Source organism: Clarias gariepinus, chromosome 23, assembly GCF_024256425.1.
Source record: "Clarias gariepinus isolate MV-2021 ecotype Netherlands chromosome 23, CGAR_prim_01v2, whole genome shotgun sequence".
Classification (NCBI taxonomy): Eukaryota; Metazoa; Chordata; class Actinopteri; order Siluriformes; family Clariidae; genus Clarias; species Clarias gariepinus.
This window is the reverse complement of record NC_071122.1, coordinates 2,530,461-2,549,763: the sequence shown is the minus strand read 5'-3', so window position 1 is coordinate 2,549,763 and position 19,303 is coordinate 2,530,461. Positions and strand designations below refer to the sequence as shown.

At 43.5% G+C, this 19,303-nt stretch overlaps 1 protein-coding gene across 5 annotated transcripts in view; it reads right to left on the bottom strand.

Moving 5' to 3' along the window:
- enah (ENAH actin regulator) overlaps positions 1 to 19,303 on the bottom strand; it is a 72,038-nt gene that overhangs the window by 30,794 nt on the left and 21,941 nt on the right. For all 5 annotated transcript variants that reach the window (XM_053484076.1, XM_053484075.1, XM_053484077.1 and 2 more), the window contains exons 2-3: positions 11,504 to 11,669; positions 3,413 to 3,590 (exon numbers count right to left, since the gene is read on the bottom strand). In XM_053484076.1, coding sequence (XP_053340051.1) covers positions 3,413 to 3,590; positions 11,504 to 11,669 — 344 coding nt within the window. The remainder of the gene's footprint in view (positions 1 to 3,412; positions 3,591 to 11,503; positions 11,670 to 19,303) is intronic.

Below are 19,303 nucleotides of genomic sequence, written 5' to 3'. Positions count from 1 at the left end.
TTTTGTTATAATTGGTCTTTCATTTTCTTTCCTTCTTTAATTTTGTAAAGATTTAATGAAATCAGCCACAAAAAAAATGATTAAATACATCAAGAGCAGAACATCTTTAGTTTAAGATCAAGTTCATGGTTTAAAGCAACAGACATTCAGGATAAATGTAAAGTGGATTTATTCTTATTATTATTACTACCATTACAACAACACTAGACACTAGTCGAACCTTAGCCAATCACCTGGAGCTCTCACACACCTGCTCCACTACGAAAGAGCCTCAGATCAACACTCACACACACACACACACACACACAGAGTCAGACTTTAACAGAGTGTTTACACTGCCCTGTACGGCCATGGTAGTGGACTTACTCCTTAAGATGATCTTAGCATGACTGATCTTGTGCTCTTGGAAGCGGCGCACTCGCGGAGCGGGCATGGCTGTTCCACTTTGTGTCTCTCTCTAAAGCAGCAGCTCTGGAACAAATGTTCTCTTAAAAGTCAACAGGCAGCTTCACAGCAAACCGGAAACGAAGCCGAGACGCTTTAACTCAACGGCTGAGTAAAAAGCAGGTCGAGCTCAAACTAAACTTCAGTGAGTGGAAGACTGATGGACTGTGTGTCTCAAGAGCCCGGGATCATCAACAACAGCAAGCCACATGACATCACCGGTCTCATCATCATGTCAAAACAGTCTCTGATGCAATCAAAGTCATGTGGTGTTTATGAGCTGACACACACACACACACACACACACAGGGTCTCCCATAGACACCCAATCACTCGCTCTCTTCCATACGGCAGATTCTCCCTGGAAACTATCAAAATCTAATCTCATTCGGACAGCGCCCTAAATCTGGCCGACCGTCCACCTCGGCCCGACACACACAAGATAATCCCAGACACCTGACCTGTATTCTCCTCTGTCAGCAGGTCATCACACACAAGTATTTATACCCCGAAAAAAGGCAGAAAATTTAACACCTGACGCACAATGATTTACTGCTTGAGGCAGAAAGCTAAATGCAAGCCAGTGACCGTCTCCTAAAATAAGAGTCTCGATGTGTGTGTGTGTGTGTGTGTGTGCGCGTGTGTTCAGCTGTGGGTCAGCAGTGAGATCCGTGTAGAAAACACTGACGCTAAAGTCACACTTCATTTCTTTATCAGCTCTGAGCTACAGCTCTCTATAAACCTGACGCCTGACCTTGGCCTTGTGTTTGCACTGACTGATAAACTACGCAGGGGGAACGAAGGGGAACGCTTCGGAATTTTCACAAACGCCTAAATCGTTCGCACCTCCCAGAGAGAAAGCTCCACACCTCGGCTTTAACGCGATGAGGCGAGGGCTCGTTCAGCCTGCTGCCGCTCAGAAGGAAGGGGTTGGGACTAAAGCAGAGTTACGGACAGCAGGGTAGCAGCATGGTGTAGAATCGCAAACCTCACTTTTCTTCACTGATACTCGAACATGTTAATCATTAATTAAATGAAACTTTCCCGTGGGGGAACGCGGCTCCAGTTATCATTGAGCGGCACTAGCGGCACACTCCAGTGTTTCCCCGCGCACTGATTTATGGGTCACCCGCCACATCATCGATACCCTGACCTTGACCACCAACATGCTAACTTTGTTTTTTTTATTATTTTAAATGGAGGAAACGGTATTTAATTGAACACAGTATTAATTCACTCATCCTCTCTCACACACACACACACACAACCAAAAACCTGTCGGTTATGAGCCCCTTCTGAGGCCCGCTATGAGAGCTAAGCTAATGTTAGCATACAGCTGGGTTGTCAAGTTTTACTTTAGGTAAAACAAACCTCATCAGTTATAATTTTATTTTTATTTTATTTTTTTAAATAAATGAAATTCTTAACAGCAATCGATCAATTAATAGTTAATCTACACCCTCTCGGTCCTGGTGATTGACCTTGACGTTCAGAACCGTGAACACTGTCACATTCAGGGTGTGTCACACCTGGCCTTTATGTAAATGATTGTTAATGTTAGTTTTTCCCTTCCTCCACTCTTACACATGACTGCAGGCCATATTCTATGCAGCAGCTGCTTTATCTTTATTATAATCGCTTTACAAATAAAAACCCCCGTGCGGTGGCAGCTCTGCTCTCAGACCCAGACGACATTTAACAAATTAACAAACTGCCCACTTCCTCTGCACCCTCCTTCATGTGTTATATCGCAGTGTCGAAGTGCTGAACCCATTACAGAGCATTAGCTAAACTGCAGTAAACCAGCAAATGAGCACAAGCTGCCGAGCAGAGCAGCGTGAATGTGCGGCCACAAGCCGTAAAACAGCGACAAAATAAGCCTGGTGTTGTGTGGCATGGGGCCTTAGGAGCCTGACCTCAGGAATCACAAGCTTTCGGTTCCACGCACATTCTCCACCAAACAAAAGATAAAGGCTAAGGTTGAGCTTTTACATCGTGCTTTTTTTTTGACTTCATGCTCCATCATGCAGACGTTTCTTCAGAGAGAATTCATCTCGTTTGGCTCCAAGTATCAGCTGCGTGTCCATCAGAACAACACAAGTCTGCAAATAGCAGGTATCCCTCTTTATTTTTGTAACCATGAGCAGACTATCCAAGGTATAAATAAAAAGTGAAGCAAACGGTGTAAACATTCTCACGTGATGTTTTGAGTCATGGATTTAAAAAGTCACCGAATGGTCAATAGGCTCCTTACAAATGTGGATAAAAGATGCACCTGGTTTTATTTCCACACGGCTGAAACATCTTCTCACTTCAGCCACCAATGGGGTGATAATTGGCCCGTCAGTAAAGAAGGCGTAATTAACAGCACTTTGCATAATTAAGCCTATTGTTATAAGGTAATTAATAGATGGTGATAAAAGGTGTGAATCCGCGATAACGGGAGTCCGGTGGGGGGGGGGGGGGGGGGGGTTGGGGGATGGGGGTTGGGAAGTGGATCGCTCGCCTGAGAAACGAGGGGTCTGAGGAACAGACTGCAGCTGGATTCTGTAATGGTGTAAAATATCCCCATGGAAAGAGTTAAAGTCTGTCTACACTGTATACAACATGTGGAGCAGATTCCACTGTCTGACTATTCCGCACTCCCCAGTCTCACTCACGTCCAAAATTTTGGACCAGCCCGGTACTTACTGCAGTTAATAGAGCCAGACTCAGACTAAACACACAAACTCGCTGAAAGCCTCTCTGTCTACGTTTTGCTCTGCAGGACAAAACACCTGAGAGGACGTCTGTTAGTATCCTAGGATGGTCATGTACACAGTTTTGAAATAAACAAGCCCATGTTTATGATCTAACTCTACAACCCCACCACAGTGATTTTCTGTCTCTGTATTCGCTCATTATTACTGTACAGACGCAGCAGATCAGCGTGCACACTGCAAGTCCTGGCATGGACATTCTAGCTCACCTGCATCCTGAGAGTTGAGCACCTCCAGAGCATGCATCATGGCACTGGCGAAAACGTTCGCGTCCTCCTTGCTGCCAAAGTTAAGGCCGTAGACCTGCCGTGCGTCGCGCCACTGATGAAACGTCTGTGTTGCCTGGTTATATTTCAGCCCCTTGGGAATGGCACAGTTGATCACCACCTGGGGAGAACATCAGCAACACCACAAAAACATTATATCTTTCAGAATTTAGCACATTTTTAGTTGCTCAGTGTTTGACTGCAAGTGAGACACACACTGTCGCTTCATCTCATCATTTAAAGTTCATATAACTTTACAAAACGTTCACCACCAGATTCCATTTCGTATTACAGAGGGTGGGGCCATAATTGGGGATTTTAAGCAAAAACATTGTACAAGGTTATTTACTTAATTGAACCTTTATGCACTATATGTGCTGCTGGGCACTCCAACAGTATCTGGAGTTCCCAGGAGTATAAGTGTAGCTTCAGCTTGCGGTCAGAAGCGCTGCCCAAATCAAACCCTCAACTCTGTCAAAGCTTCAGGAGCAACTCCGGCTTTGATACAATTTTTATTTCTGTACCATCAACATACAGCATTGTGTATGAACACGCTCGGCACTCTTCATTGCACACACTCGGTTTTTGTTTAACAATGGACTGAACGGATCGGATTACAACTGAAGAACATCATGAACAACACATTGTGCAGAGGCAGTTCAGCAGGTTGAGGCTCTGGGCTACTGATCAGAAGGTTGATGGTTCAAGCACAATAATACCACCAAGCTGCCACTGGCCCTGCTCCAGGAGGTGCCGTATCATGGCTATCTTGTGCTCAGAACCAGCTTTCTAACAAAAGCATTTCACCAAAAATAAAGTATATATAATAAATAAAGGCTGTTTCTGATTTAAAAAGAAAAATGCCAAGAAGCTAAAAATAAAACTATAGTAATATGGAATAAAAGTCTCTCTTCATTATTGATCTTACAAAATTGGTTTTGCAAGAAAAGGATGGTTTAGGAACCGGTATCGAGGTCAAGGTCTCGGTAGCGAAAGTTGTTGAGTGACGCTCAACCCTGAAGTGTTAGAGAAACGCCTTCAGCACATGAACAAGCACTGACTCTGTACAACACCTGATGCAAAAACCACAAAGGTTCCATAATAGCAGTGACGAACAATGTAAAAATCATTTCTCTGCACTTCGATGCAAAAGTTTGGACACCCCAGTAGTTGGGAAGTCGTTATTGATCGGCTTTAAGTGTCTCTTTAGTCCATGCTACTGTGTGAAAAAGATCAGCAGTTCCAAACGCTAAGAAAATCTCTGATCCTTTAAACCTTGTGCTGACGTTCCCCACTCGCAGGTTCCTCTACACAGCTGACGTTCCCCACTCGCAGGTTCCTCTACACAGCTGACGTTCCCCACTCGCAGGTTCCTCTACACAGCTGACGTTCCCCACTCGCAGGTTCCTCTACACAGCTGACGTTCCCCACTCGCAGGTTCCTCTACACAGCTGACGTTCCCCACTCGCAGGTTCCTCTACACAGCTGACGTTCCCCACTCGCAGGTTCCTCTACACAGCTGACGTTCCCCACTCGCAGGTTCCTCTACACAGCTGACGTTCCCCACTCGCAGGTTCCTCTACACAGCTGACGTTCCCCACTCGCAGGTTCCTCTACACAGCTGACGTTCCCCACTCGCAGGTTCCTCTACACAGCTGACGTTCCCCACTCGCAGGTTCCTCTACACAGCTGACGTTCCCCACTCGCAGGTTCCTCTACACAGCTGACGTTCCCCACTCGCAGGTTCCTCTACACAGCTGACGTTCCCCACTCGCAGGTTCCTCTACACAGCTGACGTTCCCCACTCGCAGGTTCCTCTACACAGCTGACGTTCCCCACTCGCAGGTTCCTCTACACAGCTGACGTTCCACACTCGCAGGTTCCTCTACACAGCTGACGTTCCACACTCGCAGGTTCCTCTACACAGCTGACGTTCCACACTCGCAGGTTCCTCTACACAGCTGACGTTCCACACTCGCAGGTTCCTCTACACAGCTGACGTTCCACACTCGCAGGTTCCTCTACACAGCTGACGTTCCACACTCGCAGGTTCCTCTACACAGCTGACGTTCCACACTCGCAGGTTCCTCTACACAGCTGACGTTCCACACTCGCAGGTTCCTCTACACAGCTGACGTTCCACACTCGCAGGTTCCTCTACACAGCTGACGTTCCACACTCGCAGGTTCCTCTACACAGCTGACGTTCCACACTCCCAGGTTCCTCTACACAGCTGACGTTCCACACTCCCAGGTTCCTCTACACAGCTGACGTTCCACACTCCCAGGTTCCTCTACACAGCTGACGTTCCACACTCCCAGGTTCCTCTACACAGCTGACGTTCCACACTCCCAGGTTCCTCTACACAGCTGACGTTCCACACTCCCAGGTTCCTCTACACAGCTGACGTTCCACACTCCCAGGTTCCTCTACACAGCTGACGTTCCACACTCGCAGGTTTCTCTACACAGCTGACTGCAGTTTTGAGAAAGGATATGCTCGCTGCCTACAAAGCAGGAGAAGGTTATAAAACGATTGCACATTGCTTCTAGGATTGGTTCACAATCACCACCGCTCAAAATTTCATTAAAATGGCAGTTAAGAGGCGCTGTGCAAGGTAAAATCTGGCAGCCCAAAGTCACACACACACTAATAGGAAGGAGACACCAATGACTGCAAAGACCTATAGGCAATGATCTAGGAGGCAAACAGGAGTGGTGATTTAAATATATACCCAGATTTTCAGAAAGCCATTTCGTGACGATCTTTACTGTTAAAAGCATGTTAGGGAGGAAGTGCCGTGGAGCGATTTACTAAATCAGAACTCGACTACAAGTTAAAAACAAGCAACGATGACTCTATACAGTAATAAAAACGGCGATGCTGCGCCTACACACCTCGATGAAGCACTCGCTAAAGACTAGATTAAAAACCACTGGCAACAATTTCTTAAAAAAAAAAAAAAAAAAAAGACGCAGGAGTTTTTAATACACTTGCATATTTGGAAAAGCATCAAAAATAGCAAAGTTTATGAGAACAGCTTATAAAAAGATGAACATTTCTGTTCAGTCACTTTCTTTTCTGCAGGTTATGCTTCATTTGTTTAACACAATTATGAAAAGTCATCAGGCGCTCTTTTTTTTTTTTATTTAGCCGTCTAGCCCGCTCTGCCCAGCTGCTGACGCGCAGTGTGTGAGCTCGGCTGTTACATTACAGCTTGCCTGTTACTGTATTAAACCCTTTCATAAATATTTGACTATTTCTATTTACCCTGGCACATTAACTGTCTCTATTCTTTCCTGTCTTTGCTCAGGACAAGCTGGATTTTTCGTCTTTATCAACAGTGCTTTCTGACATTTGCAAATGCAAGGTCATTAATATGGTCCTTTATTACACACAATCTATTTATGACTAATATTTACATTCTTAAACTGAAAAAAAAATGGTTTAAATTCTCACAAACAGAACATTCCACACATGATGATTTTGTTTATCCACAAAGAAAGCGGCTGTAAAATAAACCAATAAATCTGCCGAAACGCAGAACCCACGGGAAGCGCACACAAACACCACCGCAGCCAAAAACAACGTGGACTGAAATTAAAACTGTATGTTTTGGGGGAAAATGCACTCTTTGAGAAAACAGGTAAGTGCTGAAGGTTGTCATCCAAAAACAGTCACAAATGAGCTACAAATATTCTTCCAACACCGCCGCTCCTCAGCTCCCTTTACATTAAGGTGGTAATGAAGCATTTCCTTATTGATCCCCATCTCCACGCTGGACTTTTCATTGTCAATTCAAACCATTCAAATCTGTCTAAAGGTCAGTGGCGTCTCAGACATCCATCTCTTGGTAGAGCTTTGCACAGGGTCTCATCTCTAGTGAAGTGTGTGTTTGCTCTATGCAAGAATTGAAATGAAAATGGCCCCGTTATCCAAAACATACTTTTGGTCCTGTTTACAAAGTCAGAGGTCTCTTTAGTGTGCAACACCACCACAATCAATCAATCAGACGGCCCTGTTGTGACCTCAAAGAGAGAAGCTTGTTGCTCAATTCTGCTGATGTGAGGAGGAGCGTGGCTCAGCAGCAGCTCATTTACACACACACACACACACACACACACACACACACACACACAGAGTGAGACAGAGCATTTGCATTAGGAGGTGTGCGGCAAGGGGAGTCTGAGGTGTAGCATGGTGCATTACACACACACACACACACACACACACACACACACACACACACACACGTGTGTGCGCATGCAGATATATGTTGTGTATATTTATGCCTTCCTTTAAGTTTGGTCCTCATAATGAACATGTTTATAAGAATATTTGGACATTTTTATTGCCGTGTGTTTGTTTGGGGCCGTTTGTTCATTGGTGATGTAACGCACTGTTTATAAAATGAGCGTCTCTCAAAATAAAACCTCGACGAATAAAATAAATTGATGTTTTAAAGTACTGTCTGAATCTTTTCATATTGACAAGTTTGAGGTTGACGTTTGTGGCACTTCTCTTCATAAAAATGATTGTTTTGTTTATGTTTACTGCACTTTTAATCTGTTCATCAAGTCACTGGGGATTTATTACACACATTCCTGAAGGTGAAGGTGTAAGGGCTGCACCACTCGTAAGCTTCTATATGATAATGCTCCAAAACCTGACGGTACAGCATGTAGCGGTACCAAGATCCACTGCGGCTCTGCTCTTCTATGGCAGGTCTTAAAGGGTTAATGAACACAGAGGGGAACTAGGGGATTTAGCTACTTAACTTTCACAATCTAATATTTCATTCATTTATAAAAACAAATACATGTTTTGTTTACAATATAACAGCAGGTTCATGTAAGCTCACTTTTTTTTTTTTTTTTTTTACTAAAATGCATTGTTTTTTTTTAACTAGCTACTAGTTATCATGGCTAACAGAGCTAGCTAGTGAGCTAATATTAGCATGCAGGTTTTACCCAGAGATTAAACAGGGAAGTTAAAAACAGGCCGCAGTGGAACAGTATAGAGACACGGGGCAGATACACAGCGCTGCTTTATGAACCCGGCGGTTACTCTACTGCACACAGCTTAGAGGATCTCACACAAACATGACGAGCGAGTAAAATAAATAAATAAATATATATATGAATAAATAAAGAAAAAACCCTAAAAATACAGTATTGTGATTTTTATTTCGATTTAACAGCACTAATGTTTATCGTCCGATTTGTCTCAAGCAGCGACAATGGGGGCCAAAAATATTGAGTCAAGAGTCAATGTTTTAATGATTTTCTCAAAAGTTTGAAATAATTACAATTAGGAGAGTGTTATTTTATGCAGTGGAATTGCTCCACAACAATCAATATTTCCAGATGCTTAAATTCAAATTCAAAAAAAAAAAAAAACAAAAAACAAAAAACACACACTACACCCTGAAAACAGAAGCCTCCTGGGTTTTTTTCTTCATATTTTCTGTTTAAAAAGTGTTGAACAAAACTATTTTTTAGCTCCTACACCAGACGTTCAGCTGAAAGCCTTGCAGGAAGTTTCATCTTCTTCCTAATGTGACGAAGTGGAAAAACAGCAGCAATGCCGTTTCCAATCCAGAATAATCGCCCCTAATAATCTGTGAGCAGGTTCACTAAAGGTTTTACATTTGCTTCAGTACCGAAGTGTTGCTCTGACCGAGACACACTCACAATGCTGCCGCGAGTTCAAATGGACGACTACACACAGCGATGGCCTTCATTATAACGCCTGTGTGATTGTGTTGTTAATAATGTTGGAAGTTGGTTAATTTCAGGTAGAAATCCTACACGCGCACACACGCACACACACACACACACACGTGGCCACGTGAATAAGAAACACCAAGCTTAATTAATCCTGCATTTGCAAAACAAAGCTGACCGAGGTCACATTCTGTGCTAGAAAAGATGCATGTTTGACACACACACACACACACACCTAATGAACTACCTTCCTACACAAAGGAGTGTGTGTATATAAACAGGACAGAAGTGAAGAACAGCAGATCAAGCACACTCCCTCACCTTTGTGTTAAGTATAAACCGTTCACGCAACACACAATGGTGTGTGTAACTGTAACCCCGACTGGTGCTGTTAAACCTGATGCACGTACTCACACACACACTCACACTCACATGTGTGTGTGCATGCATGTGCATTATAGAACACGTGTCTGGAACCCGGGCACTACCCGTGCACCTCTCGCATGCCGACTTCAAAATCAGACACACAGTTAGCAGCGATCACACCCGATTTGGTCCAGTTCACTCTTCTGGTTGGTCAAGCAGCATGCCAAGAGTGATCACATGTTTACAGTAAATGCACTGACATGCAACACACCAACAAAAACATTGTGTAGACTGTGAGGAAAGTGTTGTTAAAATAGGACAAGTCAGTTATGCCAGTTTGTGATGTTCAGATAGCGCTGAAGCATCTCCCCTAAACATCAATCGACTGGGAGTATAGAAGGCACCAGCGCAAAAATAGTTTTTTTTTTTCCCTAAAAAAAAATTTAAAAAAAATAATATTACATACTTTTGTACGCAGGGTGCCATGATTACACTCAGTCGGTAAAGTGTATAGAAAAACATCACAGCGAATATACTGAAAAAGAGTGAAGAGCTCTGTGGTACAGAGCAGAGAGTGACGTGCATGAGCTCGGAGCCTCAGCGTAACGGTTGTCATGGTTACAGGTGGTAAAACGTTTGGAGGGGGAAAAAAAAAAAAAAAGCTTCCTGCTTGATGAAAAAGAAGAGAGAATGTTACAAACAGATGGATACAAGCGAGCTAAAGAGGGCGTGGCTTCTTCCGGACCCGTTTCACGTTAGAATCCCAGTGAGTTTAGTAGTCAGTGAGCAGCTACTAAACACACAGCAATAACAGGATACACACAGTCTGAGGCGTTACTCTCGCTGTAGCAGTCACATGGACAGGGTTGGAGTGAGGTCCCTCTGCCGACTTTTTCTTTCTTCTAACTACAACGAAAATTTTATCCAATTCCAAAGCGTACATCATCCTGGAGCAGTTTAGAAAGCTGTTGGTTGAAATAGAGCCGTTACCCTCATCACAGTATAGAAGGTGATGGAGTCACACTGTGCAAACTGCATCACCATTCTTGTTAGAGGCAGGGATGAGTCACGTTCCTCTTGTGTGGTGATACACGTACAATTTATCATGGAGATGAACCAGTTGATCGGTCAGTGACCAGAATTGTGTTTGATTAGCCGTGACCGGTGATCAGCCACACAGATGTAAACATTTTCTGTAAGCCTGCAATTCTGTAGCCCGAGCCAGAAGCTTTTGCTGTAAGATTAACCAAAACAAACAAACAAACAAACAACGCATGTGTTGAAAGCCTCCGATATGCCTTTTTCTTCTACCTCTGTGTGCGGGTGAGTCTTAAACCCACTCGTTACAACAGTCTCAAAATACAGCGAGCGCTAATTAGTTGAAAATCGTACCCGCGTGCTCGCAGCCACTGAATGCGCGCGCTTACCGTCGAGTTGAGTTTTGAGACTTTGGAGGCATTTGAGGCATTAAAACAGTTTCTTTATTATTCTACAGGAGGGGTTCTCAAAACTATTTCAACATTTTCATCCCGTGTGGTTGGAGTGAAATTTTTCATGTTTGTTTAGAAATTATTATGGCGGATGACACATACGTGCTGCTTAGTAACAACATAGCTTTTTTTTGTTTTATTTAAGTTTAAATTAAAAACTAAACTCTTGTATTTGAAGATGTTATTTATTAAATAGTTGTATTTATGTTATTTAAATGCGGCGCTTGGTTTTTAAGTAAGAAAACAAAGTTTATTAGGAATGGGCTAAATTTCATTAAATAAACTTTTTTAAAGGTTTAAAATTGTAACAATCAGTGACAAAATATCAAATCAGGATTTGTAAAAAGTTGTGGTACTTATAGAATTGCAATTTTAATCAAAGTGGTGAGAAGGTATCATGATATCGTATCAGGAGGCGATTGGTGTCTTTAACGATTAATGACTTTGCTTACCTGGTGGTCCTGAATTTTACGGCCGACCACGCGGAAGGCGTTGTTCCCCGTGTGGTGATAGATGTGGACTCTGCTGAAACCCGTGGAACCCCCAGCCGGGACCCATTTCTTGTTGGCGTCGTCGTACACCATAACGGCAGCCCGAGCCTGACAGATACTCTGCTCACTGCAACAGAGCAAAAGCAGATACGCATGAGGAACATGAGATACACACTCCATGTTTTAGGCCCTTTGGTCCTGGTCTAGAGCTAATCAGAATTAGCATTGTTTTATAAACAGCTATGGAAAAAGCCACAGGAAAGATCACAAAGATTACAGATTTAATTAACGTAAAACCTATTAAAAATTAATAGGATTCACACAGACAAACGTACAGATGTCAAACCAGCTTCGTACGCTAAATCTTTAACACAGGGTTGATGCGCGATACAGGCATGAGAAAAGCTAAATGGGATCGAAAAGGATTTTACAGCTGTGTTTCACCTCGACCCATTCTGAAGAACCTGCTACAGCATAATGAGTGTCGGGTCTGAGTGCTGTCTAATCCACAGAGTGACTCAGTGAAAATCTAAGCCATCTGTCACCTGACTGAGCGGGACACTGTAGACTTGTGTGATTAAGTGTCATTGGCCAGCGTCACTACACACCGAGTGGAGAAGGACACACAAGAGCTGCAGGGACGATTCAGGACCAGATATGACTGAGGATTCGCTTTTACCTTCCCCACTGTAATGACGTACACCTGTACAAAAATGACCAAAAATCATAGCTGGGTATTTTTAGGCTGAATATCGACGTGAGATGTAACAGAGTGTTATCTCTAAACTGGGTGAAGTGTACAGATATACGTCAAAGAAACATAGACTTTATTAAAGCAGACTGAGATCTAAATAACATGCAAAGAACGAGTTTCATTCTCTATATGAAACATTAAAAAGGCTATTAAACAGTGAATTAACCAATAACATGCTGATTAAAATAAAGTTAAATACAAACACACACAAAAAAAAAAAAAACACATTTCACTAGCACACTCCCAATGAAGGCGATTTGTTTTTTTGCTAAGGTTGACTACGATGTCTTCGAGTGTCAGAGTAACACACACACACACACACACACACACACACACACTGAGGGCAGGCTGAACACACTTTCTTTCTGAAGAGGAGACTGTTCAGACTGTGAAGACTCTCCTCCTATAGCGTGTGTCACACGCCATGTTTCACCTCCGAAACTTTTAAATGGAATGCTATCTGTTAGCGGTCGCACACTATCATATTCCCCCAACCAAGCACAAGTCATGAAACACAGGGTTTAAGTGCAGACACAGACGTTGGGAGGGACGCAAACACTGGCATGGCTTCACAGATCAAACACGTCACGTAAAACCAAACAATAGCGATATATAAACTGTATTGTTTCATCTTGGTACTTGGTTAAGAACATACTGCATAATGCAATATGTAATATGGTGTCGTCTCAGCATGATACATTTTCAATGCGGTAAACCAACACTGCGTGAATGTTTGTCTCATGTTTAAACACAACTGTGTGAAAGTGCAATCTTTTAAATGTCAGTGTTTGGATTCTCAGCAGTATGTAATGAAGCAAAAGCTGAAACAAGTCAGAAAAACTCGTCTCGAACATTTTTCTTTTCTTTTTGTCGACCCGCACAAGCCTCATGTTAAAACCAACCCAAGTGAATATAGAGACTGTAGCACCCCTGCTGGTGGGGATGAAGCATCTACAGCATGGGGACGTCACACGCTGCCGCAGGAGGCTCAGGTGTGTTTTTGAACTCTATAGTGACAGGAGTCTCATAGGGCATCATGTTATCATATTAACTTGCGGAAAAACAGCATAGATTTTATTTATTTAATTTATTCCTCTAGTATCTCCTGACTTGAGACTATAAGAAGCGTTCTACACGTACAAAACAGCCGTGCGTGTTCACTACGCAGCCACGCTGAACCAAACGTCTGCTATTGAAGCGTTATAAACCCCTAACAGCTAACCGCATAGCGCTGACCTTTGATGAGGCTAAAGCTAAAGAAACTTACTTTCATATAAGAACCAAACAAATAATTGCACAAAAACATAACGCAAGCTTTTAAAATTATTTAAAAGAAGCTTTAAGGCAGAAGATTTTGCGTCAAATATTTTTGGTAATCTAATTACCCGAGATATTGTTTCAGCCCTAGTAAGCACATCACGCTCAAATAAGGCCTTGTTCACACGGACGTTAAGTTTTTTGATAAACGAACGCGCTCTGAACGTCCTAGACGTTTACGTTGCGTTTTGTAGTGGCGCTCGATTGACTTCTACACCGGCGTTCGTTTGTCTCTGTCTAACGTCAGCCTGCAGCCCAAACTGTAGTTTGTGTGTTAATCTGTGGGGGCAGTGTGTCGGGAACTGGATATAAAAGCCCTTGTTTTATTTGAGGTGCCTCCTTTTAATATTGACCATTTTGCTATATTAGACATTAATCTTCTTGTTTTAAAAATTCTCGTAATACAGCGACATAGGGAGAGGGGGAAAATAAATAAATAAATAAATCGCAGCCACTACTGGGTTCACCCTCTGACTGCACCACGTCGGATTAAAGGAAGTTTTTTTTTTTTGTGGTTTATGAAGAATGCGAACATTTTCGCGCAAGTTTTGTTTTTTTAAAACATTTTATGTTGCTTATTTCCGCATTTTCCTATGTACAGCATGTAGGATCATGGGATATATCCGGTCCTCCGACGCGTAAAATGATCGCAAAGAACGCACTAGACGCGTTTTCCTTGCGTTCCATGGGATCGTTGAGAACACCAAGAAAAAGCTGCATGCAGTGTGTTTTTTTTGACCCTGTATAAACGCACAGTCGGACAAACGCACGTCACCAAAACCCGTGTGAACACTCTCATTGACTGTGTACAAAACCTTCTGCGCTTGATCCGCGCTCACCAGACGCTACGAACGTCAGAAAAACGCTTGATTTTAACGCCCGTTATAACAAGGCCTAAGTCACGAGTATCAAATAATTACAAAGGAATATTTTACCAAGTTGTGGTTTTTGCCTGCATCAAACTGAGCCAAATCCCTGCACTATAAAGTGGACTTCAGTACAAATGCTTTAAGAAAAACAAAACTTTAAAGTCTATATTTCTTTATTTCAATGCATTTTCAGGATCATCACAGAGCAGCGTCCTGCTATATAAATTTTACACATCCAGAGCCTCCTGTTAGTCCCGAAAGCCTACACGAGCCTGAGCAAATGGCAAGGATGCCAAACTGCAGCGCTGGGACTTGCCACGGAGTTAAGCAGCTTTCTGACTGGGGAGGAACATAAACAAAGCAAAACGCAGAGCCGAAATGGAACCAAGCTCAGCATTCCTAGGAGCTTGTGAAGAACATGCTCATTTAATCCAGTGAGTCAGCACTGTGGAGAAAATGGGATTCCCATCAAAGCCAGGACAGAGACATGCTGGGCCTGGACGAGCCAGTGAGCGAGCCAGCCAGGAGAACCACATCAAATGGATCCTATGAAAGTTTCAGGACCAACATGGACATCACCAAAATCTCACATGTGCTACATGTATTTGTACAGAAAGTTATCACAAAGTATGTGCATAAACAACTGGGCTACATTACGACACATAGTATATTTTTGTCCATCCCCCCCCCCAATCTCAAAATGGTCTTAGTTTAATGCTGCCCAGGTTAAACTTTGCAATGAATTGTTTATGTGCACACCAAACAGTGGGGAAAAACCTGCACTAGTGCACTGAACAACCATCTAAAATATAAATACTTGTGAATGTGAACTAGAGACATAAGCACAATGGAAAGGCTTTTTAAAAAGCATCGAGCTGAAACAGGGATTTGATTGGACATGGAATTTTCGACTGTACATTTCACAAACAGATCCACGCCTTCATTTAACATGGAAAATGTTAAGAGCACTGTTTGTGGACTAGAAACGCATTCTCTGGCAACCTGAAGACACAAATCACAAATAACATCTGGATGAGAAAAACATGCCTAAACAAAGAGGGGGAAAACCACCACCTCCATTATTTAAAGCAAAGGATAAACAACAGTCTAAAACAAAACGTTTTATGCACAGTCCCAGTAAAAGCTCCGAGTGAAGCTCCACACCTTCTGAATGAACGTTCCTCAGGCTTGCTCACCTACTCCGCAAGCCACAGGAGCGTGAGAAAGACAGCAGCTATTTTAAACCCACACACCAGTGGTACACAGAGACGGCTCAGGCAGGAGGAGGACTGCTCACGGGGAGGGCCCAGGCTGCGGTGTAGGTGTTACAGCCCGAAATAGGCTCAGACTCCCACTGTGGAATACATGAACTGCCAGCGTACGCTATACACAGCAACTTCAGGAAATAAACCTACACTACTGATCCTCACGCCACCAGTCCCGGCTCTGCCGAGGGGGAGGAACGCTTGGACCCTGGCACAAGCATTTAAAATCATGAGCATGTCAGCATTAACAAGAGAGAGAGAGAGAGAGGGGCGGGGGCCTGCACTGTGTACGCCGCATCAGACTGCGCAGACATCACGCATGCAGGGACGAGTATAATTTTTAAATATATTAAGCATTTCACAAACCTGCTATAATTACACTAGGAGAAGGATTACAATGCTGAGTGTGACGTGGCGAGCACGAGACCTACGCTCATGAGTTCCCGCTCTCCTTTGGGCTTTTAATAGGCTGAGGAATTACAGCCATCACCTTAGCAACAATGCGCACGTGGGTGGGTTGTGTGTGTGTGTATATATGTGTGTCTCCTATGTAACACTGGGGAAAAAAAGAAAAAAAAAAAAAACTTGCGTAAGGGCAAAGGAAAAAAAAAAAAAAGCCGCTCCATTCCCCACTTCATCTCACTCGTCCTGCATATGAGGCGCATCACTAGCAATCACACACACACACACACACACACACACACACACAAACGTCTTCAGTCTGAGCTGACATTTTAAAGCCAGCGCTTTAGAAAACATTCAATTTGTATCGTACCATTCTGCAGTACATTAAACATTAAAATAATTTAACATTTTGTTCTATTCACACTCCCATGAATGTTTATACCACAACACTTCCGTCACTAATTACAGAATCACATTGGTGCAACAAACACCAAGTGTATGTGTGTGTGTGTGTAAGCCCTAGCGCTCATGTAAAAATGGCCAGTTAAATAATGTGCATTCAGTCTTATTATCTGGTGCTTTTGCGTGCATGAGAGAGAGAGAGAGAGAGAGAGAGAGAGAGATCCAAGTCCAGCAAGTCCCAGATGAACGTCATGAGAACACGGGGACAGGTGAAAGTCAAAAAGTCTAACTAATATCTAGCTCTAGCATTAGCATCAAGCGTTACAGCTTAGAACATCTACAAGACTCACTTTAGCTAATTTACAAACAAGAAGATGAAAGATACCTCGAGTTGAAAAATTTATTAACAGCTACAAAATAAAACGCGATACATTCTCCAACATTCTTGTGGCTCTCAGCAACCATGACTCATTTACACACACAGGAGGGCTAAGGGTCTGGGCATCATGTCTAGTGATGCTTTTGACCCAACCCAGGTGTTGATACCTGAACTGTGAGTGTTTGATGTTAATATTCAGTGACGGTGATGTTCGACTGTAACATGCCTCCAGTATCCGGGACTGAGCTCCAGAGACGACTGCACAGCTGCATGACCACAGCTGCATGCTAAATGTCCACTGGAGCTGCACACCACATCCCCTTCAAGTGTTAATCTGAATGCTCCGCGTGAACTGAGGAAGATTTAGCATCCAAAACCAGCATCTCCCTCCATCCAATAAGCGCTCCATCATGGAACGGTGTCTCATTGGCCCTGGTGACGACATCCAGGTCATTTTGCACATCAAGAGTCACCTCAGAGACCTTTCACACACTCACAGGAGGTGTAGTCACCAAGATCTGGACTGGTTTGAGCACACCACCACCACCACTGCAGTGCAGAGCTTTATTTATTCCTTATAAAAACCCATTCATACACAAAGACATCTTATACAGCCTGCAACTACTTTAATGCTGATCTTCTTAAATCAATGCATAATTCTACACACAAAGTTTTTAATTCTTAACGACCGCAAGACCATGAAGAAGAGAATGAATAATTCACTACGCATGAACTGAAGCAGGAGCAGGCCGCGTGCGGTCCGAGAACGTCGAGCTCAACGACCCCGAAACACACTTAAAACATCAGGCAGCTGATAAGTGTATACCTAAATAAATATTTAACAAGCCAGAGAGACATTTGCTAATAGCACTTATCAGTGTCTACAAATAACCCAAACACAGACGCTGCAAAAAAATAAATAAATAAATAAATCACCCCTTTATAAACAACAGAAAGCCCAAAACAATATCTGGTTAAACAAAACTGCAGAACGTTATTCCAACTTCCATTTCCGCTTCCTACGGGGTTTTTCTCTGTTCGTTACTCGGCTCAGGTGTGTTTAGTCGTCATGTGAAAGGCTTCAGATACATAAGCTCTGCTGACTCTGAAGGACCTACAGCAACCCGTTTGCTCAGGTCAGCTCAGGTGAGGGTTTGAGAGAAGCGACACAAAAATGAAAAAGTGGTGGAGAAGTGCTGAGTGAGACTGAGCTCCACCTGAGCAGCCGCTCTCTCCTTCTCTCGCTCATGCTTTTCTGATCCTCATGGTTGTACAGAGCGATTATTCAGCTTTAACCGCCTGTAGACCTGAAGCTCTTGCATTATATTTCAGTTTTAGTTTACAGGGACTGCTAGTAAATGAATATATTCAAGGAAGGTATATACACACACACACACACACACACACACACACACACACACACACACAACATACAGCAGTGGATTTGTAGCGTGTTGCTGTGCACGTTAGCAGCTGGAGATTCCTGCTCAATATTTGATGAACGGATTCTCCAGAACACAAAGCCTTCGTCTGGCTTTCCGAGACAACATCACTCGTCCTGCTGAGCAAACAAACCAAAAAAACGACTAAATAGGCTGACAAAGAGTAGTTGATCATCAATAAGGCAATTGATGGAGTCTTTAGCACGGACAACACCAACATTAAACACTGAGTGCTGAAGCTCAGGCTTCATCTCCAACAGACGTGCTTTCTGAGCATGCTACGCTAAAGCTTCGAGCAACCAACAAGACCTTCCTTATTGGAAGTCAACCGATCGTTTATCGCCTCTAATCCACCCACGGCGAGAGGAGCCGAGCGCAGAACCCCAAAAGCCTGTACATACCGGTGGACTTCCATTTTGGAAGACACGGTGCATCTTTCATTCAGGATGAAGCCGGACAGCTTGCAGTGCGTCGCAGGCTGGAGCTGCATGGCTTCCCCCACAATCCCGATCACACTCGCCTGCTCATTGCCCTCGCCCGCTCACACGCAGCGCTGATTCATTATTTAAAGACGTGCGCGAGTCAATGGCGCTTTTCCATGCCGCTCTCGTACACAACTCCACATTTCAGTGTGTCGGACGGTAACCTGGCAACAGGCATGCGAGCGCTCACGGTTGATAAGGACGAGGACGTTGGGGGAAGGTGAGCCTGCTACACTGCCTCAGAGATGCTCAAGTAAGCGAGTTATGTTTTAATAAAATAACCCACTCTTATCCTCTCCGTCCCTCCCTCATTCCTTTCTTACTCGTCTTCCTTCGCGCCCCCTCCCACCCCACAGGCGCTGAATTATCTTTCCACAGCAATACATTCTCTCTGATACCCCGAGTGTGTGTGCACATGAGTGAGAACCAGGAAAGCATTGAGGTAC